A 23895-nucleotide genomic window follows, 5' to 3' on the forward strand; every position below is an offset into this window, starting at 1 on the left:
CTAATCAACTAGGAACATTACATACAAACAGCTGAGAGAGTTGAGGTATAGTTTTAATTAAATGAAAAAACAAAATTAGCTTTAAACCAATGTTTCCTTATTGTCTATGACCCAACAAGCCCCTTAAAGAAATTGGTTACAAACCACAATGCTTTCATTTTACTGGTAAGAGAGGAAAGCAAAGGCTATGGTAAGAAATACCTGATGAGCATTTACTGTGTGCCCAGATCTCTGCAAAATGGTTTGCAAGTATTACTTTATTCGACCATTAAATCTTCTTTCAATTATGTGCCACCAAATCTAATTCTGGGCCACCTGTCCTTGTTGGCTAGCTGTCTGTAGTGGGAATGCAAAGTACTGTATTTTTAATTTTGTTTTAGCTAAATCCTGCTGACCACAAAATCTTACAGTCAATGCTAAAAATCTCTATGAAGACTTTGGGGATTTTCTATAGCTTTATATTACTTACACTATGGCTCTCCATCATTTGCAATGATGGAGATGTGTGGACTACATTTTACTATAATGAATGAAGTATATTTTCTTGTTGTTTTTAATCTGTATGACTAGCTCTTTGTGGCAAAGCCATGGGCATGTTACAGATGACATCACACATATGCAAACTGAGGAATCAAAGGGCCCAATGCCAAAATTCAGTATTTCCTTGGTTTGTTATCTTTTGTTTCCATTTGTGAATACATATATACTCCTATAAAATCATGATGCACTCTCACCCTCCTACTTTTCACCTCCATAGGCAGGCAGGAGTTCTGAACTTTCCCAGCACCACCCTTTCCTGCCTGACTTGCTTTATTCCACAGTGAGATTAAAAGCAGAAGCCTGACAGATGCTCATTGTGTCTGGTTCTTCCTCTATTGTGGGGAGAGCCTGTCCTGAGCACCAGCGCCCTCAGAGACTCAGTCCCAGAATGAACCTCATGGGGGAAAACTCTCTTCTCTTTTTCTTTCTTCACCTTCACCATCACTGTTAACTATCCTCACCTAGCATCTCTGTCTGGATTAGAACTGAGAAGGAGGCTTTCCAGTGGCATGCATTAGCACATTTATTTGATCTAAAACTAGCCTTCTCCAGCTGGTGGTTAACAGTGAGGAGTGCCTTTGTTAATCAGATTACATGGCAGACCTCTTTTAATTAAATAAGGTAAATTTGTTGCTCCAAGGTTTAAACAGAAACTGGATTTAAAGAAACATCAGAAATTAGATTCTTCCCAGCCAGCAAGTTTAGGTGTCAGCTGAGAATGGATAAGATTATTGAACACTTCAACATTCTATAGGGGTTAGATTGATCAAATTTGAAGATACTGCTTCCAACTGATTTTTTATGCAGAAATCCATTTGGGCATAGTCTCTATAGATACAAGCTCAAATCATCACACAGTTTCCAGGTTAAAAAGGACTATAAAACTAATGTAGACCAATAATTTCCTTTTCATAAGGAAATCAAGTCTCAGGAAGACAAGTGGATTGCCCAAGGTCAAACTTCATTTTTTTCCTCTATCAGATCTCATATACATATATCCTTATTTCAGTTCTTTCTGAACTCTGGGGATGGCTGAGCCTTGAATTACTATGATCTGGAGAGGAGTTACTGTTTTGACCTGGGGAAACTTATCTTTCAACATTCAGTTCCCAAGTCTCACCTGAGGGGAGAGGAAGGGCTGTTTTCTCTAGCAGTTGGAGCCAAGTGAAGGAAAGCCCCATTTACCTTTTCAACTTCCCTGAACTCAAATATCTTATTAATTTCATCCAACATAATAAAAACAGACAGGAATCATCTTTGGAGAATGGATTTCTTCTATTTGACTTCTATCAGGAAAATCTACACTTCGGGTATTTAAATGTATGTTTTTCTTTATTGTATTAGCTTTATTGCCTGAGTGAATAAAATTGGTATAACTACCAAGTCACGATGGGCTTTTACTTCTAAACACTTCTCTTACTCATATGTCCTCTTGGAAAGCTAACATATTCTTCTAGGTTATAGCCTCTGATCTATATTACGTTCAGCTTCCCAAAAGATTGATCTATAAATGTCTACCCATGGATGCAGTTTTGAGTCCAAAGGCTTTCCATAGCCCAGGTGAGGAAATCCAAGGTCCTTGTCATTTTTGCTTTCCTCACTGGCCCCATCCCTATTCGTGGTCTTTAGTGTTTCCTGTTGTTCGACAGAAACTCCAGTCTGTGGTTTAACCTGAGTACTCTGCTATATCATCCCGTTTTCCTGCTGCACCTGTGTGTGTAATGCTCCCTTCCATGGAGTCTTCCCTCAGCTTGCATCTGGATGCCGCATGTGTGTGATCCTGGGTAGATGTCCAGGATGGGCCTCATGCTGAAAGCAAGAGTAAGAACTACTAGGAAGGGTCTGTGTTTTACTTATATTTATATATCCAGGAAAGTCCAAATAAGAAACATTGGCTCAGCTCTCTTGTTAAGTCCTCAGCTATGGAGATTGGGATTTTGAAATAAGCTGACTTTTCTAAAGTTTAAGAAAACATAGTATTTCAGTATAGTTGTAGTAGTAATTGTTGTTGTATAGTAATAATGGTGAATAGTCAGTTATTTTCCAGGTATATAAGAATATTTAGGTGATTATGACTGAATTCTTTTTTTTTTTGCCAGTCTTGGGCTTGGGCTCAGGGCCTGAGCACTGTCCTTGGACTTTCTCAAGGCTAGCACTCTACCACTTGAGCCTCAGCACCATTTCCAGCTTTTTTTATGTATGTGGTACCGAGGAATCGAACCCAGGTCTTCGTGCATGCTAGGCAAGCACTCTACCACTAGGCGTGGTAGAGTGCTTGCCTAGCATGCACGAAGACCTGGGTTCGATTCCTCGGCTACCACCACTTACATTAAACTAAAGCTAGGAAATGGTGCTGAGGCTACAAAGCCAGCAACACAGTTTTAAGTTCTTGATGCTCAAACACATATTTCAAATGTAGTATTTTGAATAATGACTTTCTGATTCCCCTCACCCCCCAACAAGTCATCTCTTGCCACATTCCTGTTTCAAATGTTAATTGTGACTTGATCCTTCCATTTACTCAGAGTCAAAACACTGGGGTTGTCCTGGACTCCTCTACTTTGATACAACCAACATTGAGTCCATTGGAAGATTGTGTCACCAGCACTGGATTGCTTTTCCACATCTCCATCACCTCACTTACCTGGATCACTACAATAGCCAGCTAATTTGTCTCCTAGTCTCTGCCTTTACTCCCTTCCCTATGTTCTATTCTTAGCACAGCAGCCAGAGAAAGCCTTTGAAACACAAGTCAGGTGATCTTTTTCTTCTGTTGCAAAGCATAACGTGGCTTTCTGTATCATTCCAAGTAGTACTTGAGGTGCTTTTAATGGGCAACAAGGATACCTCATACCTCACACCTCTGACCTCATCTCCTAGTTCTCTTTGTGGTTTTTCTGCTTCAACCATATGTCCTTTCTGAAATGGTCCCAAACAATCTCAGGTATGTTCTTGCACTTTTGAACTTAGCCATTCCTTCTTGCTGGAACTCCATACATCTAGAAGTTGACACCACCACGTTCAAATTACATACCCATGTTTTATCAGTGGCTAATCTTAACTACTCTGTTTAAAACTGTAGTGCCACCCCACTCTTACCCTTCCCAAGTTCTATCCTTCTTTGTATGGATTTTTATAACTTAATCTATACAATTCATTTAATTATAGTTTTTTAATATATTTTTTAGTTCTTTTTTATTGTTTAATTATAGTTTTTTATAACTTACTCTATACAATTCATTTAATTATAGTTTTTTTTTCTGTCTTCCTCTGCTAGAATGCAAAATCCACTGATAAATCCCAACACTGATAAATCCCAACTTCCTAGAATGAAGTGGTATCTGGAATATAGTAAATGTGTACTTAATTACTGGCCAAGAGAATTATTACTGTTTATAATAGTCTTCATTATTAATGCCTTCTAGAGCAATATAAGCAGAGAAATGGTGCTAGAAAACCATGGCTTAAAGGCAGGACAACAATACTATGTAGCATAAGGCATACTTCACAAGAATTAATGCATGGATTTGGAGTCAGTCACTCTCCACTTAAATATAGATTTTGCAGCCTACCAATTTGGGAAAGATGTTTAAAATGATGAAAAGATGTTAAAATGAGAAAATAATGATAATATGCACATCTTGTAGAGAATCAGCAATCTAAGGATCTAGCCATAAAAGATGAGGCCAATCTGAGTCATGGCTATAAAAAGACACTGGTGGCAAAATGAAAAAAGAAAGCATCCGATTGCTTGAGGAAGCATTGTTTACTCTTCCACTGAGCAGTGTTACTTACAGACCGGTGGGAGTTCATACTCGACTTCAAGAACCACTCTTTCCCCAACATTCTTCAGCAAGCTGATGATCTCATCATGGCGGAATTTGGCCAGGTTGATGCCATTCACTGCTTTGATGTAATCACCCACATCCAGCTGATCACTTCTACAAAACAAACAAGGTTGCTTCAGTGCACGCACCTTCTACTGTCCAGAAAGAATCACAGTCTTCGTTAGTCATTCTTAAGAGAAAATTACTTTATGGTTATGATAGAGGTCATATAGAAAGGGGTTACATATACATGCATCAGGTAATAAGTACATTTCCTTTCATGCAGTGTCATCTGCTCCCTTATTCTCTCCCAGTCCTCCCTCCCAGCTCCATCCCTGAGTTGCATAGTTCACTTTTATCAATGTTCCAGCAAGCTCCACTGCTGCACATTTTTCATCCTTTTTCCTCTGATTCTTTTCCCTTCCCCCCACCTTCACACAGATATGCATGCAACTACACTGTATATGTTAAAGAACACAGACTCATCAGAAAAAGAAAGAGACAAATTAAAAAAAATGGTCCTTTGTTTCCATATCTTTGGAGTTGGTTTCCCTATGTGAATTATTTTACATACATATGAAGATGCACATCTCTGTATTGCATCTTTGTGATTCCCTCATAAGACTATTTTCCCTTTTGGTCTCACTGTAGCCAAGTATCTAGAGTCCTGTGTCATTTGTCATGTCTCATTGCAGTTTAGATCTAACTTCCAAATATCAGAGATACCATGTGTCTCTCTGACCTTGGCTTACCTAGCTCAACATGATTTGTTCTCGTTCCATCCATTTCTCCTTTGCTAGTCATTTCTTTACTATTTCCCCCTTTTTGACTCTTATTTGGAATGATTGATAATAATAATAATTAATAATAATAATAATAATATAAAAAGAATATTGGGAAGAAGAAATTACCATGATATTATTGTGTTTCACTACATTCTCTTTACCATCGGATTAGTGTGCAGGGTACTCTGGAGCTTTTGATCAAACTTGAGCTCTATATTAAGAGCGGCAGTGAGGGTAGTGACGAGAGTCAAAACTGTGTCACTGCTAAGGACCTTCAGTGACATTTCTTCCCTAATTAGAAATACCTAATGAGTTCATTTTGTATAAATTCAGCTCCAACCAACCCTCCTAGAAGAGCCTCCCCTGTCTGCCCAACCTTCTGTGCAATGCAGTTGTTTCCAGATTGACCAGGCTGACTCTCAAAACCACCTATCTGCCTCAAAGCTCTTCAACCCTTAAGACCCTTAAACTTAGGCCCTTAAACTCCTGGATTCTGCTTTTTTCCTCTCTGTATGTAATGCCATTTTGCTTTCACTCTTCTCGTATTTTTATACCTTATCTTCCCTAATAAATTATAAGCTCCTTCAGTGAAAGGATTTTTGCCTTGATTTAGTGTTTGGTGAGTTTTAATACTCCATGTGCTCAGTGATCCATTTGTTTCCTTCTTCTGGTACTGGGTTTTGAATTGAAAGCTTAGATATTGTCCCTTAGCTTCTTTTGCTCAAAACTGGCACTCTACGACTTGAGCCACAGCTCCTCTCTTTAGGGGTACTTTTAATTATGGCACAAAAATAATCACAGTCTTTTTCTGCATTGTTTGGGCTAGACATGAAGAAAGTCAAGAAGTATGAAGCCCTAATATCATGATTGGCATGATGGCTGTCAAATACAGGTAAACTGTAAACTCTGGGTATGGAAAGAAGTGTCTTCAAGGCCAAAGGGGGCAGATGAAGGTACTAGGGCTCTTCAAATCCTACCCTTTGGATCAAAGAGCAATCGTCTGGATTAAGCTAATCCTTTATAAAAACAAGTTGATCATACAGAGGAATTACAATTTCAAATAATTTTTTACAGGGCAAAAACTGGAAAATTTAACTTAGCCTTGTGTGGACAAGAACATTCACGTCCAGGATTTAAGCAATATTAATCTCCCTGGATCATCCCATCTCATCTTTCTGAGGTGAATTAATTAATTAATTAGCATTACTTTTGTGATGCTGGGATGGAACTCAGGGCATTACACACGCTAAGTAAATGCTTTACCAGGGAGATAATCTCCATTCCCTGTCCCCAGTCCTTCTGAATTAAATTTAGAACAACCTTATCTTTTGTTTCTTTAAATTTTATTTTTTATTTTTTGGTGATGGGGCTTGAACTTTGGACCTGGACATTGTCCCTGAGCTCTTCAGCTCAAGGGTAGTCCTCTACCACTCTGAGCCACAGTGTTACTTGCTAGAACAAATTTATAAAGCAACTCCATTTTTTCCTAGGAGAGAGGGTATTCTACCTGTGACTATAACTACAGAAATCTTTAGTTCATGGGAAGAATGGAGTAAGAGCTCCATCTTTAAGTCTCTGTCCTTTGGGAAACCTTCTTTGTCTTCTTAGTGGAAAGGAAAGTGCCCCAAGGAGAAAGGTAGATTTTTTTCTCCCCTTGGAAGCACCAGAGTTGGACCTCCCTCTCCACCTGGGCTGTCATTTTCATCTGTGGCAGTTCCCCTAGACATGTCATTTGGGTCATCTGCTTCTCTTTTACATGATCCCAGTGTCTCATTCCTACCACAGCCCATCTGGTGTTCAGTGGCACAATTAGATCTAGATCGATATGAGCTTGTTAAAATTAAAATCTTCTGAGAGCCTGGCTGCCCCCAGAGATGACATAAACCTCTCCCTAGTGATTTTGGCATAAGCCAGAATAGCCACAGGCAGGTCAGGTCTACGGGGTAGCTTCTGAAATACACCTGCTGAGCTGCTGCTGGGAGGAGATGCTGGGCAGATTGCAGCTGTCATTTATTTATTAGTGACCTTTTCTGACAAATCTTTCATTCCTAATTAATTACATCCTGGATTCCATTTTTCTGCATGTCCCCGTAAGGCAGTTAGTTACCTAGCAGCAATTCCTCCTTGACGTAGATTGGACACTCTTGGCTTTCCATCTTTATCAATTCCTCCTGAGACAGTCAGACCCAGGGTGGTGCCTTCCTTCTTCATCAATTCCACCACAGTGGAGCCCTTGAATTCCTCTGTAAAACAGAAGCATTTGCCTTATTAAAGAGTGTAGAAGCATGGAGGTTGTTGTATGTAATGAGGGCCCTCTATTCCACTAACTCCATGTTTTGTTCTATGAGGAAAGAGCTCTGTAGGTCCTTGTCAAGTACAGATCATTTCCTCATAACACTATGCATGCAAAGCATGCTGAGGCAGACACTGCATAAGAGGTTGTGAAAACAGTAGCACTGGGGAGTTCCCTCTAGGCTGATAATAAATAGTCTGAATTGTCTTAGGCACGAATGACAGCATTCATTCTTATTTCCTGCTATTCCTTAGAAACTTGCTTTAGCATCTCTTCTTCTAATTCTGAATGGAACAGTTGAAAGTGGTCAAGTGATGAGGAACATAATATTGAATAATGCATACAGTGTAGTAGCAGACTCCAGGTTTATGTATGGTACATTTCATCTTAGGAAGCATACTGACAGGAGCAGAGAACTTCATTGGTGCAAGAAAAATTATTATTGACTCTACTTATATTTCAGAAACAAATACAATGGCAACGTGCTAATCTTATCATTTCTTTTTGAATACATTACATATGGTACCACGGGAGTTGTCCTCAGAATTTATGAATAACTGACCTAAATCTCTCATTGTTTGTCTATATTACCAAATCTTAAAATCTCACAGATTTTTAAGGAAAAAAGAGGTCTCTACACCAAATGGAAATTCAAATCACTTTAGAGAACACAAAAGATGAGAAAATGATTTACTTGTTTGATTTTTAATGTACTCATTGCCAGTTCTGGGGCTTGAACTCAGAACCTTGGGCTCTTGCTTAGTCTGGCACTCTACCACTTGCGCCACACCTCCACTTCTGGCATTTTTCTAGTTAATGGGAGAAAAGAGTCTCTCAGATTGATTATCCCAGGCTGCCTTAAAACCTCAGCATGGTGGCTCATGCCTGTTATTCTTGCTACTCAGGAGGCTGAGATCTGAGAATCGAGGTTCAAACCCAGCCCTTGAACTAAAGTCCGTTGAGATTCTTATCTCCAATTAACCACCAGAAAACTGGAAGTGGTGCTGCGACTCAAAGGGTAGGGTGGTAGGTAGCCTTGAGCTGAAGAGCTCAGAGACAGTGCCATGCCCAGAGTTCAAGTCCCACAACTGACAAACAAACAAACAAACAACAAAAACAACAACAAAACCCCTCAGATCTAAGCCTACTGAATAGCTACAACGGAAGATCTGAGCCACTTGTGCAGGACTTAAAAAAAACCTTAAGGATAATCTTCCCTCTAGAAACAAAAACCAGGAAAGCCAGTATGAACCTGTCCACAGTTAATTATGAGAAACATTGTTTTAGAGTTTCCCATGACGCTAGCTCACTTCCACACACTTTCTGAATATGGATGGGAAAAATAGTTTTTCAACTTCTCTAGAATCAAGTTCTGACTTTCAGTGGCTAGAAGCTTTTGGAACATCCACAACACTTATATTAAAAATGCAAGAACAGACATATTTTCAAACCTAAATTGGAAAAAAAGTTACTTGCACACCTTTGCCCTTTCCTTAATTATACTAACAGTTAATTATACTTTTGAAACACTCAATGTTTATCATAGAGGTTTCTAAGTTGTTGCTCCTGGTATGTATTATCCCACCAGGCAATGAGAAAATTAAATCATGTAAAGGATAGAAATGATCTCTCATCTGATGCAGTGAGAGGAACAGACTGCTTGGGAAAAGAAAGCAAGTAGAAGTAGAGTATAGTGATAGAGTGCCAGGCTTAAGCAAAGAAACCAAGCTAGAGCATGCGGACCTGAGTTCAAGGTCCAGGACTTGCACAAGAACTAGGACTGCCCCTCCTCTCTCCCCACCCCCACTACGCACACGAAGAGGAAGCAAGGAGCACCAGGTCACTAACTTCCTCAGTGACAGAGGGAATGTCATTCCAGGCAGGGCTATGAGGATTGCCTGGCTCCTGTTAATGTAGCCCTCCAGTATTTGATCACAGCAAGTCTGCATTTTATTCATTCTCACCAAGGACACTGTACATCAGCGCTCTTCCTGCACTTTGACAGAAGTCAAAGGAGAGGTTAAGAGCATGTCTGACATTGGCTACATCCACTGCTTTGGCTATTAGAGACCTATTAAGGGCTTGAATTCAAAACCCCAAATTCTTTTCTTTTTGTGCTGATCCCAGAGCTTGACCTCTGGGCTTGGGCTCTTTCCTTATAGTTCTTCACTCAAGGCTGATACTCTGCCAGGTGAATATAGGCATGAATATAGGTGCCTAGCTTAAGGATCGGAGTTCTTACTGAAGGTATGGTACAGGTTCTTTTAAGTCAGTCACAAGAAGCATTTGTAATCTAGCCTACCATGGTGAGTGCCCCTTAAAAAATAACCAAAATAACTCATCACATATACTATGGAAATGAGAAACGATGTACATTGGAAAGACAGATGTCTGGTCCTTTGTTAAGGACTTAACTTTTGTTAAGTCATTATCTTGTGGTAGAATGCAAAGTAGAAATGTATTATACAATTGAAATTAGTTACAATCACCAAGATGAAACAGTGAATTGTAACTATTTACCCCAAAGAGATACAAGATGACTTTAAAATGTATATCCATCGGCTACATTAAAAAAATTTACTTCATCATTATAGAGGTGATGATATGCAGAGGGGTTACATTTACATGAGTCAGGTAATGAGTACAGGTATTTTCGTACATTGTCATCTGTTCCCTCCCTCTCTCTAGTCCCTCCCCTCCCCACTCCCAGCTTCACTCCCAGGTTGTATAGTTCACTTTTATCAATGTCCAGGATGTTGCATGAACTGCTGCATTTTTTCACTTCTTTTTTTCACTTTTCACTCTTATTCCTCCTATTCGGTGTCCTCCTCCCCACCCCAAAGATATACATGTGACTACATTTTATATAAGGTAAAACATACAGAATCATCAGAAAGAGAAAAGAAAAATTAAGTCTTCTATTTCCATATATTATTTTATATAAATGTGAAGAAGCACTTAGGCATTGCATCTTTCTGATTCTCCCATAAGGATATTCTCTTGTGGTCTCATTGTGTGTGAGTATCTGGAATCCTTAGTAATTTTGTCATAGCTCAGTGTACTTCCGCATATCAGGGAGGACATGCGCCTGTGTCTCTCTGGTCTTAGCTTACCTCACTTAACATGATTTGTTCTAGCGCCATCCTTTCCCTGAAAATGACATTATTTTATTCTTTCTAATGGCTGTGTAAAATTCCATTGTACACGGTTTTTGTATCCACTCATCTGCTGTGCTATTTGGCTAGTAAAGGTCAATTAACCCCTGATTTAACATATCTGAAATCTTTTCCTAAGAGCTAGTTTTGATCGGAAGGATCAAAGAAAATATTTATGCACCTATTAATTAAGTAATTTGTGTCTTCATTGACTCAATAAATTATTGAATACCTACTCCAAGCCCACCAATGAAACACAGAGGGAGGCAGTGTTAAGACTGGCCACTGCTCAGACACAAAGGTGAAGACACAGTGCAATGTGACTTGTGAGGAAAGCAGACTGAGGAGACCATTCGGGAAACAGGTAAATCAAAGGCTTGAGCTTTCAAATGCAACATCTATTTCACAACTTTGCCTTCCAACCAATCTTGTACACTTATTGATTAGGACTAGCTGAGCAGCACAGGCCCAAGAAGGAATGTAAATTAGGCAAGGTTCAGGAGTAAAGATAGAATATTGTTGCAAGAAAATGTGCTGAATCACAGGAATGTTAGCTGCTATTAAGTAACTTCATTCCTCAAGGAATTGACTCCATCTGTTAGGGGTGTTTCCAAAGGAAGCAGGAGAGAAGAGGGAGGAACCTGCTTTGAGAATTTGCTTTCTGCAAACCTACAGGCCGTTTAAGTCATCAATCACTTTATGTCTTTTTTGGTGTTTAACGTTTGCATAATGATCTCATGGCAAAGAGAAATGAAGACAGATGCATTCATTTGCATGAGTTCACTTATATATCAAGTCTGACTAAACAAACACTGAAGTAAAACAGGAACTTGGGCAAGTCTTATATACTGACAGTTTCTTTCTTTTGTGATTTAAATTGCAAATATCCATCCCTAAATGAAACAGACTTATGGTGAACATGATAGGCTCTCCAAATTAACGAACGGCAGATGACACCCAACTGGCAAAGAACGAGATGGTTGTAGATTCGACGTACTCCTTAATCATCATAGTTAATTATCTTAGGAAAGAAAAAGTTGCAGGTTTACATCTGTATCACTACTTTCTCAACATAACCATCACAGATCTCACTGGGATTCCATTGTTTGAAGTTTTTTTCTTGGGGCATGAAATTCAATCTTTTAAATTATTCAACTCGGATAGGGAAGGGGGGAAAAGAAGATGAGGGGTGAGGGTGTGGGGAGGGAAATGGGGACCAAGATATGAGAAAGGGTATCAATGTTTGTGAAGTAACGCACCTTCTATCTGGTGAATATAATGTAATAATGTAACCCTTCTATTAATTACAACTACAATAAAAAATATATGAAAAAAATAAATCATTCAACTTCTGAGAATACTATGAAAAGTAAGCTAGAAGCTCATTGAAGGCAAAAGAATTATGAGAAATTTTTACAAACAACAATAAAATTTGGTAGCATAGATTTTTTCCATAAAAGGTATATATTTTCATCTGTATTTAGAAAAATACAAAAGTAAAAATTATACACATATATTCCTGATAGTCACAACAGCCAGTTAAATGTGATTGTAGAAAGAGAAGATTCCTCTTCAATTGGAAGATCAGAAGTGGATCAGAAGGGGTGGGGAGTTAATTTTGAGCAAAAAAGCCAAGTGAGAATGCAAGGCCTGAGTTTCAGCCCCAGTACCAGCCCACCCCTTTTGCCCCCTCAAATTACTGCACAAGGTCTGTAGTATGAAAACTTAAAAAAACATCTGAGAGATATAAAACTAAAATCCATGCAAATACCTCCTATTCATCCATTCAGTATAAATGGGATTCTTTCTCTATGCCAAGCAGTGTTTTAATTATTAGAGATGTAACATCGAGGAGCAGTTGACATCTTTGCAGGAATTAATATTCAGGAACATTCAAGAACTAAATGAAGACAGGGTTATAATTATAACAAGCTTTTCTGGAAGAGGGGAGAGAGTGAGAAATGGTATCATAACTAAGCAACCATGGCAACAGTAAACAAGGGGCCATCAAAATGAGACCTGGGTGGAGGAACAGGGCTTTGAACGACTCTTTAAATGACTTGTCCCAAGCCTCAGCTCCATTTAAAGGCAGAGGAATAAAAAAATGCAAGATGATTATATGGGTTCTGTGAAGTGCAAGTTCTTGTAGTTCCCCAGTTCCTGCTACTTGCTATAAATCTGTTAGCTAGCTTCTGAAATGCTCAGTATGAGCCCACCATAGGGCAGCTAATCAGAAAGCTTCCTGATGAGGTTTTCATATTAAATTTTTAAATATACTTTTAGTTTTTAAATAAGTGTAGGTTTATATGACATGGTAGGCAATGACATAGATATCCATTTATCCTTTACTTTGTTTTCTCAAATGCTAATGTTCTGCCATACTAATAAAATATCCTAGCCAGGTCATCAATCACATTACCCTTTTATTGCCTGGAAACCTCTGCATTTTTGTAATGCTATCATTTCAAATATGTCCACTAAATGAAATCATACAATGCAAAACTGTGGGAGTTAACTTTATAGATTCAACATCATTCTGTAGTAGTTTATTCAAGTTGTTTTACTTGTAGCAATAGCTTATTCCTTTTGATGACTGAGCACTATTCCAGGATATAGATACACTAGTTTTTTGTGTGTGTCATTTTCTTGTTGAAGGACATTTTGGTTGTTTCCAGATTTTAGTTCTTATGAAAGGAGGCTATAAATATTCATGTGCATGTTTTGTATGGACATAAATATTCATTTCTCTGAGATGAATGCCCATGTGAACAATTTGTGAGTAGTCACAGATTTAGTTTTCTGATAAAGTGATAACGTGTATTCCAGAGTATATATATTATTTTCTATTCTGACTAGACCCCATATAAGCCATTCATTTTTTCTGTATCCTGAAGAGTACTTAGTGTTACTTTCTTTTGTTTTAGTCCTGCTGATAAGTTTAGTAATGTCTGTACAGTTTTTAGTATTTTGAGCTATTTTCTTAAAGGAAAATATGCGTCATTTTTGGTGTGTACTTATTAGCCATCAGCATGTCTCTTCCAGCCTCCCACTCCACGCTCTAGCTCCTGAATGTCTGACCTTTCCACAGTCTTTCTTAGGGATATACAATTAGTATTTACCTCTGTACACAGGACCAGTATTTGATTCATGAACAGAGATGGATGGGAAAGAGACTGTGAAGGAGTGAGAGATTAGAGCATGATGGATCCTGGAGAAGTGCTTGCATTTGGGTTTCAGAGAAGTGCTAGCTTGTTGTTAGCATGAAGCACTAGTTTTGGTAATAATGGCTGGAAGTGTTGAAAAAGGTACCCACATAGAGATTTATTGTTCATGTTTTTCTCTTTTGTGTGTCTGTACAGTATCCTTAAGGATCTGGGTCCCATGTTGTGCCTGGGCTCCTCCAATTTCATGACGAAGTCATGGGAACTCCATGAAATATTTTTTATTTGTGAAGAAAACACAGCCACATTGACTCTGTTGGATCTAGCAATACCTACTGAAGGTAATGCTTAAGGAAGTTCAATACTTCATCATACCACATTGCTTTTGCTGATGTCACATTTTCTAAAGCTCAGTTTCTGAGTTGTTGCTCTAATACAAAAAAGTTCCATGTCAAAAACAATGTGGGACAGAAAATGAAGTTGTCACTGTCACATTTGAATGGAGAATTTGATAAGTGCACAAAATCCAACAAGCGCACAGATATCTTTACTAAGTATTTGGGTTTGTTTTTTTAAAGAAGAAATAACATTAAGGAGAATAAACATTGTGTTCTTTCAACTTAAACATGTTTTTCAACTGGTTAATAAGTTGTGAGGATAATATATGAACTAGATAATTTTGATCTAACTGTATAATAAATTGGACTACTGGTATTTCATTTTGCCTTGCTGTGGTTAAAAGATTATTAAGAAATGAAAGGTTCTGAAAACAGAAAATTGGAGACTTCTATCTACATTCGGTAGGTTGTTCTTACAAACCAATAGTGAGCTACAAGTGTTTGCATCTCAAAGGCAAGATCTTTCAGCCATATCTGACTTCAAAGGAAGCTGTTGACTGGAGTCTAGACAAGTGTCCAGGCAATTAGACTGTATAGATTTAGTGCACAGACACAGGCAACAGACAATCAAACACAGGCAACATCAGTGGTCACACAGATTGCTTATCTTCCAGATATCCTAAGGAAAGATTCCCCCAGGTAAAAGATCATTCAGATGCAAGGAGAAAGGAAGAAGATAGTGAAGAAGACCTCATGCTTTCTGATTTTCTTGACTGGTGGACGCTGATGTCTCTACTTAAGAGAGAGAATCTGGAAAACAAAGGAGACAGGCACAAGATGCAGTGTTACCTAAGAGAAACACAGGAGAGCATTAAATACAGTGTGCTGGGGTAAATTTAATCCTATGTAGTTTTTGCCACATATAAAAATAGTGTACAGAGTCCTTACTTCAAAACGACAGTAGATAAAAAAGGAAGTGTATTAAGAACAATACCATCAAACAGAAAAAGTCTATTAAAACCATAATCATGTTGCCCAAAATAGATGATGGTGAAGCTGTTTACTTGGTGAAGTTCAGTCACATACATACAGATCTGAAAAAACCATCCAAGAGAAATAGGCATGCTATTGATGAAAACACCCCACAAGTCACCTATTGTGAAATGGTGGTGTCAGAAGGAGTGCTTGGCCTCCTGTTGGGTCTCCAGTGCAGAAGCAGTGCCTAGAATACGATCAGATGAGCCACAGTAACTCCCAACAGAGGGCAGTGTGAGTGGGCTGTCAGCCTTGGATTTTGGTCAGCAGTCTGATCTGACGGCTATGTGGTGCAGTAGCAACATGAAAAGAGGGAGACTTTAAATAGGAGAGGGCAGTTATTTCTCTAAGCTTACTGCACTGATTTTTTTTTAAGCCAATGACTTAATAAGGGCGGGTGTGGGGGGGGATTGGGGCTCATCTCCAAATACTATAGCTGTATCTGCACACTACTTTTGGAAGACTATTATTGCTCACACTACAGTTTTATCTCTATATTACTTTTAGTGGTGTCACTAGGAAGTTTATCCCTCTCAGGAAATAAACAGATGCTTTCTCCAATACTCATTTCAAGCTCCTCCTAACATGCCTGGTTCAGCAAAGCTGCAGGGATCAAAGCTGGGCTTCTGTGATAAATGGCTGCATTTTCAGACTCTGTTCTTGATGCTGCTTAGCAGGGAAGGGTCTTTTGGCACTTTCTACTGCTGTGTAGTGACATGAGGGATGTGCCAGAAGTTTTCTCATCCCCTGGGAGTTGAAACATAAATTAGGTTAGTGGCTTGGATGTACATACAGCACATAAGATTATCTAGCACAAATATTCATAGGAAATAAAATTATGATCAGTATTTATCTCATGCAGGGATAGGAAGGGAAAATACAAGTATGTAGTACCAACTATAACAATGCAATTTCTGAGAGTATGCAATACATAGATCAGCTTCTGTTTTAAGCACACAAATACTCATATTCACACACAGATGTGCTATTGGGTAAAACAATAACTTCTTTTAAAATATGACAGTTAGAATTCTTCCAGTTCTTTTTAATGGTTAAATTTCCTACTAAGCCTCCTATGAGTAAAATTAACAGGCAGGTTATTTTGTTTTCCTGGGTCTTAGTTTCCTTATTTCTAAAATAAGAATGCAAATAATACTTCCTATAGTATGTTTGAAGATGGAGTGACAGAATTTTCATAAGCACATGTAATAGCATCCACTACATAGTAAGTGTTAAATTTATGAGCCCAGGTCATTACTCTTGGCATTGTTATTTGGATGTCATAAGATTTGAAGTATGCACAATACCAGTCTTCAAATATACTTGAATTGTTTTGAAAAGAAGACAACATAATTACTGTTGTTATTTGTGGAGTCACAAACAATTTGGAGAATATAATAAAAATTGTGGACCCTCAATTCAGAAAAAAAAACTTACATATAATTTCAGAGGAGCTCATTCTTAAGTAGAAGCTCTTCAGGAGTTCATCCAAGAAATCTTCAGAAACCCATACCCAGAAAATCATACTTGGAGAATGCAACAATGAGTATCCTCTTTTTTTCATATTTTTTATTGTAATTAATAGAAGGGTTACATGATATTTGCCAGATAGATGGTGCATTAATTCTCATACATTGATACCCTTTCACATGTCTTGGTCCCCATTTCCTTCCCCCCACCCCCACCCCTCATCTTGTTTTCCCCCGTTCCCTAGCCAATTTCAAATAACCAAATACAAATATACTATCCTCTTATATAATTGTGTACATATTAGTTAGGGGTAATGCAATTGCAGATAGACCTATCAGTATATTTCTTCATTTAGTCATCTATTAATCTAAATGAAAACATGATACAACTGTACATTCACCTCTAAGAGTCCATAAGGATCAGAAAAATTGTATTGAGAAGGAGACTTAGTAATTTATTTGCATCAGGAGTACAAGAAATTTCCCATTGAGGAAATGCACCATCTGTGATGTTTCCTTGTAAGTGGTTGTAGTCCCATTGAACATTGTTGACATGACTGATAAGTAGATTTTTTCAAATTAAATTTAAGCAATTGATCCACCTAACTTTGAAATTATTTTTTGCCTTCTCTTAAGGAAGTTAAAGCTATGTGTGCAGTTTTAATCAAAAATATTTTTAGCACCTGTAATTGCCAGACTGTGCTAGGAGGCTAACACTTCAAAGACCAATGCTTACCACTTCTATTTTATACACTCTAAATGTTTCAGAAAAATGTTATTTTTAATGAAGTATAGTAAGTATGACTGGAAGCAGGAAATAAATAAAAGTCATAGGACAATCTGCAGTGCTGGGGAAGTCTTCTGTAGACTCTCTCTCTCTCTCTGTATGTATGCATATGTTTAATGTTAAAATGATAATATTGTTACTAACAGTAAGAGAAAGGAGTTAACAAAAATGACTCAGAAATTAATGAAATATTGTTGAATCATTTTTTATGTCTTTTAGCATATTCCTTTTTGCTCGCATATGTCGCATGCTCAGATGGCATGGTTTGGGAGTTCAGGTGAACAAGAGATGGAAGCTATATCCTGTACAATTGGGTGAATGAGGAGAAAGGAAATGAAGGGAGACCCTGAGACAGACAGATATTAGATTTGTATTATGGCTAGTGAATTCTAGTTTCAACGAATTAGATTAAATTAGCTGATGTCCAAGATCAGGTGCCAAAGGCCTCTGTGTTCTTGCTTCTTGAAAGATAACTGAAAGAACTGTGCTAGTCATATTCTTGTGTGGGGAAAAAAAGGAAGGGAAACATACTTCAACCAAAACAAGACTACCTAAAATAATCAGCAAAAGAAAAATTTAAAGATACATTTTTTTGGTTTCCTCCCTCCATGAATAATCTAACATGTATTAGATTACCTGATTGAAAAGTACAATAACAAAATCCTAGCTAAATCTTGAGATTATCCATTGCTTTAAAGCACTTTGCGCCTTTCAAAATGTTTTCACACCTATTATCCGATTTAACTCTCAGAACAACTCTATGAAGATGGAAGTGCCATTGCATGGATTGGGGAAATTGAATCTTGAAAATTAAGGTTATTTTTTAGTAGAATTTTATATCTATTGTAAATACATGAAATTTCCTCTTCATGTACCAGAGTGCTCTGCATTTTCAGAGTCCTCATAAAGTAACTAAATGATGGACATAGAATGCATGGATGGAATGTTACTGAGAAAATATAATTAAAAATAAGGTTAACCTCTGGTTGACTGCAAGACACTCCAGGTATCAGCAAAGCAACGACTCTCATTTTGTTACAGATGCCTGTATGTCAGGGGCTTGTATTTGACTTATCATATTTTATGAGACTTGATCCACTCCACATAAAAGAACAGATGGAAATCTAATAGTACATCACTGCAGATACCTAAGAGACCAGCACCAAGGGAGTCCTGAAGCCTTTCCATGTAGAATCTAGGCATTCAACCCCAGTTTGAATCTCATTACAGCCCTACTGAGACCCAGTGGGGTTCAGAATGGAGCAGGCTCTGCTGTCCATAACAAGGGCAATTCTCACATTCTATTTTTGACATTTTCCACTCTAATAACAAGAAGCGGCATTCTACTTTGGCTTTTGCCCTGATGTGTAGCCATTTTCTTCTGCTCTACAGCTCTATTTTAGTTCCTTGAAAGAATGGTTTCCATAACAATATAATCAGTGATGATGATCAAAACAAAGGTTGTGTCAAGGGATAATCCATTGAAAAGTATTTGCAAATGGTTCATTTTTGCCTTGAGCAAAAAGAAGCTCAGGGACAGTGTCCAGGCCCTGAGTTCAAGCCCCAGGATTGGTGGTGGTGGGGAAATAATATAAAATTATTGAATAACATTCTTGTAATGAGGAAAATGTATATGTACTAAATTAGTTAAGGTATTCCTAGAATGCCTTCATATTCCCTTCTGAATCAGTGTCACTTACATCCATAATTTCTTTTTATTACATTTTTATTGTAATTAATAGAAGGGTTACATTGTATTCACCAGATAGAAGTTGTGTTATTTCACAAAAATTGATATCCCTTTTCATGTCTCGGTCCCCATTTCCCTCCCCCCACCCTCATCTTATTTTCCCCCCTTCTCTATCTGATTTTAAATAACCGAATATGCATATATACAATACATCAGATAAGCAGGTGAAATACTGTAACAATATGAGATAACCAAGGGACAGCAAAAGAGATGAGAGATAACATAGTACATTAAGGACAACAATCACTCATTTTAGGCTTTTGTTTCTATATTTTGGAGGTCCTTTTATTTAGTGTCATACTATATGGCCTTATGTATATATGGTTTGCTCTATTATAAATCTCTGCTAGGAGAGCCCAAGGTTTCTACTGATTGTCACAAATGAGGGAAACCATTGAGCCTATGTTCCATTGAGTCTGGCTTACTTCACTTAATATGATTTTTTTCTAAGTCTTTCCATTTCCTTACAAATGGGGTGATGTAGTTCTTTCTGACAGCAGTATAGAATTCCATTGTGTATAAATCTTGTTGATCCACTCATCAACTGAGGGGCATCTAGGTTGGTTCCATGTCTTTGCTATGGTAAATAGTGCTGTAATGAACATCGTTGTGCTAGTGGAGTTAGTATGTCCTTGTTTCTGGGTAAATGCCAAGTAGTGGAATTGCTGGTTCATAGGGAAGCTCTATGTTTAGTCTTTTGAGGAATTGCCATACTGCTTTCCATAGTGGTTGAACGAGTTTGCACTCCCACCAACAGTGTAGTAGTGATCCCTCCTGGCTGCATCCCCTCCAGCATCTGTTGTTATTAAATTTCTTGATCATGGCATTCTAACTGGAGTGAGTACATCCACATTTTCTATATGACATTACATTGCATTCTGTGCATCCAGAGCCCTGGCAATGTAGCATTGCCTGTCCGTGCTCACTTACTGTATTTTAAGTTTTCCTTCAAACTGATAACACTCATTTGGCAAGTTCTGATGCTTCTAGCTGCTTGATATTATGGGAAAGAGTCAGGAGAACATTTTTGATAAGGAATATTACTTACTTATATGATCCTTAAGGGTTTATTTCCTGAAACTTCAAAAGATTATGTTCTTACAATGATATGATCAAGAACTGCAACTGAGGAAGAGTTTATACAGGCAACGATGATGACATGATACATATTATAGGTTTAAGAACAATTGCAAAATGAATCCTGACTCCATTGTTGCAAGATGGAGGCAGCAGGTTTGTGGATCTTCTGATATGTGGAATATAGTGAGTTACTTCAGATTCCAAGGTCAACTCCAAGTTGTTTAAACATTAAGTAATAGAGAAATTGATCTTCCTTTGGTAATTTCTCATCTGTATAACACTTAAGTTGGTTGGCAGAGTTATGCAAGTCGAACTGAAATCCAAGATCCTCAAGATAAAAATGACAAGAGATTTCCAACTTGCCTAAGGACCATCTGTTTTAATTCTAAAGCTAACCTTCTTTCAACTATAACACTGGTTAGCATAAATTCTTTAGGCTGGATCGGATTTGTCAACATGACTTTTCATAAAAAATTAATTCTAATAGAAAATTTTACAACTTTTTACTTCTGAGATGTAAATATGAACTATCAAAACAAAATGTCTTTCGAATGCAGATCATGAAAGTCACTTTCACACAACACATAAAGAAATATTTTCTAATTTATATTATAGTAGCTGCCTGTCTAGCCTTTTGCTTGGGAGGCTAACGTCAGTTCCAGAAAGTAATATTATCTTGAAACTCTGGAGGAATATACTTTCCTGAATAGTTACAGGAAAATTGTTACTCTCTTTTTCTTTTATTAGATCTTTCTTCAATTCAAAGATATATGCACACAGGGTAATATATTTTTCTCATATCTAAAATACGGATACATATCTTTTGAAAATGTACTACCATGGTCTTTATTTTTTTCCATTGCATATTTTCCTTTAACAGATTCATCCTGTGGTCCAAACACAGTACCCATTCGTGTTATCAGGCATGCACAGGAGAAAGGATCATTTCTCTTTAAAAGTACCTGGCTTACCACTGCCTTTAAAATCCATTAAAGAATATCTCACCCAGCCCACAAGAGCACTACAATAATTGCTTCTCTTACCTAGGTGAAAAAGGACATACCTGTCAAGCAAAGAAGTACAGAAGTAATTAATACCTCAACACTCTACTGGGAAATTGCTTAAATGAAAGAAATAACAGAGATGCTTCATGATTATTGTATTTCTAATATTTAGTTATTAGCATGCTTGTAGTTTCTCTTATTTTCATATTGCCATGTGCTTCCCCAGCCCAGGAGCAGGTGTGAGCCCAACATAGGGCACAGTTCTCAGCTCACAGATTGTGCTGCGGCACATTTGGTTATTTTGTTATATTTTTCAGAGGTTAAGTATAGAATTGGGGCTAGTATAGGTATTTATCATCTTCACATGCAACACCATGTACATTTGACATCAATAACTTCTCTGGCCTAAGGATACATTCTCTGAATTCTGTGCTGCTATCCAGGAACTGACTTGCTGAGCCTCTTCCAAGGTTGGCTGCTAGACAAGAAATTTATATTTACCAAAGCCCTCTGTATGCACTGCAGAGGCAAACACATGGACCAAGGAATAAATCAGATGGGTAAAAATCCTTGTCCGCCAGCAGCAAGATTGAGAGAACTCAGAAGTTCAATTCGTCATTTCTCCCTTTTCTGGGAGATGTTAGATGGCCTGTTTATGTGAGTCTGGGAACACAAATATGGTTAGGAGGTTGAGAGCCTCACCTACAGGAAGCCGAACCTTCACCTCCTTTCTGTAGGAAGAAATGAAACCTGCAAATCACAATAGGGAGAAAAGTATTTCCTTTCTTACTCTCCACCCCAGCCCCAATTCTATTTATTTTATGAAGGACCAGGACAACTTAGATTTCTCAGAAAAAAAAAAACAACTCATAATGTTCTAGTTCTCAGTTTTACAAGGTGAGATCAGGTAAGTATGAAAGTACAGCTCACAAGAGGAAATGCAGCAGTGAATTTGAACAGATGTTGTGTGACCCACACAAGAGCAAGGCAGTTCATTTACCTTCCTTGACAACTTGACAACAATCACAAGATGATCTTTAGGTCTACAGATTCAAGTTTTACCTCCAGTTAAATTTCTTTGCCATGGGCCTACACTTAACTACCCAGTTGCTGTATGAGTCACCAGTACAATCAGGCAGCTTCAATGGATAACTGTTATGAAATATTTCATATGACTGACTTGGTATGTTGTAAAAGACAATGTGGGGTAAATCTTCCATGATGCTAACTCCTGGTACTCCATTTCTAAGCATCATCCCTACCAGAGTAGGGACACGCCAGTGACTTGTACAGAAGCAGTATGAAGATGCAGAGATTCCAGATGAATGCTACTAAAAGTGCACATGATTATGCAAACAGGCTGCATGTGCATTGTCTGACTGGTTGTGAGAAAGCAAGCAGCTACATTAGGACCACAGACAGCCTCTGGAAGATAGCAGTCATAAAACTAACGTCCTTAACTGAATTCTGCCAACAACCTGAGCAAGCTTGGGAGGAAAGCCTTTTCCAAGTCCAGGCTCAAAGGAAACAACAATGCAAAGCTTTGTAAGACCCTAGAGAGAGCAGATAAGCTATACCTAATACCCTGATGCTCAGAAATGGAGGTAGCACACCTGTGTGTTTTTAACTGCTAAATGTGTGGTAATATTGTTTCACTGCAATAGATAACTAATAGAGATGCTTTATGTGTACTAATTTTTATAATCGTCATTATAATCTCATTTTACACAATCGGAAAGCTGAAACATGAAACTTAAGCAACCAAGCAAAGTAGCCTAATCTCAGGGTCTCTTCCTAACCAGCAAGACTTGCGGCATTTCTGTACTTCTTAGAAAGTTCTACTTTGAATTATTCCTGAAGCTGATATCCTATAACTTACATATAGCAGACATCCAAACGCAAGTGCCAGAGGGATAAAGAGAATAAAGTGGACAGTGAGTAACCTGACCAGTATGGTGTGGATAGGAAGCGGGGTAGAGAGCAACACGTGTTGCCTCCTTGTATTCACAGGTAAAACAAAATATAGTTGTGGGCACCCTCCGACAATCAGGGGGAAGATGAGGCTGAGTGACAACTGCTTGCCTGAGTTCTAGCTTGGCCTCTATATAGGATCACTGAGAATCTATTGAACCCATCTCGATATGACTTGCAGTATGTCAAACAATTAAAATGTTTTTATTCCCAAAACTCCTTTTTTATTGTACTGTATTTTACTTTTTTCTTTTTACAATATTTTATTATCATTAGGTAGTTGTAAAAAGGTGTTTCCATCCAATAAAGAAGTTTATGAACACAGTGCATCTTGATCAGTGCATCTTTCATCATTCTCCCCATCTCTCATAAGCCCACCCCTCTGTTTAAGTTTCTTAATTTTGTAGGATATGCATTAAATATTATGCCTGCATTCTTCCTCCCTTCCTATAGGTATCTCTTTTTTATTTTTTTATTTTTTTCTGACTATAAAAATAGTTTTTTTTATTATCCATTTGTATTTGAAAATGTCAAACCATTCATATATGTTAACACATTAAAATGTATTTGCTAAGTAACACATTAGTATAAAACAAATCAATATAAACATGAATAAAATATCAGAACTTGTAAAATGATGCAGAACTAGGGTGTGACTGTATATATATATGCAGGATACGAAAGCTAGAAGTTAATGATA

At 37.8% G+C, this 23895-nt stretch overlaps 1 protein-coding gene across 8 annotated transcripts in view; it reads right to left on the reverse strand.

Annotated features, from left to right (window-relative positions):
- Nucleotides 1–23895, reverse strand: part of Grip1 (glutamate receptor interacting protein 1) — a 615745-nt gene that overhangs the window by 130184 nt on the left and 461666 nt on the right. For all 8 annotated transcript variants that reach the window (XM_090328055.1, XM_090328040.1, XM_090328060.1 and 5 more), the window contains exons 3-4: nucleotides 7260–7395; nucleotides 4336–4481 (exon numbers count right to left, since the gene is read on the reverse strand). In XM_090328055.1, the coding sequence (XP_090184181.1) occupies nucleotides 4336–4481; nucleotides 7260–7395 (282 nt within the window). The remainder of the gene's footprint in view (nucleotides 1–4335; nucleotides 4482–7259; nucleotides 7396–23895) is intronic.

The sequence above is a fragment of the Megascapheus bottae genome, chromosome 2 (genome assembly GCF_031878675.1).
Source record: "Megascapheus bottae isolate mThoBot1 chromosome 2, mThoBot2.hap1, whole genome shotgun sequence".
Lineage (NCBI taxonomy): Eukaryota > Metazoa > Chordata > Mammalia > Rodentia > Geomyidae > Megascapheus > Megascapheus bottae.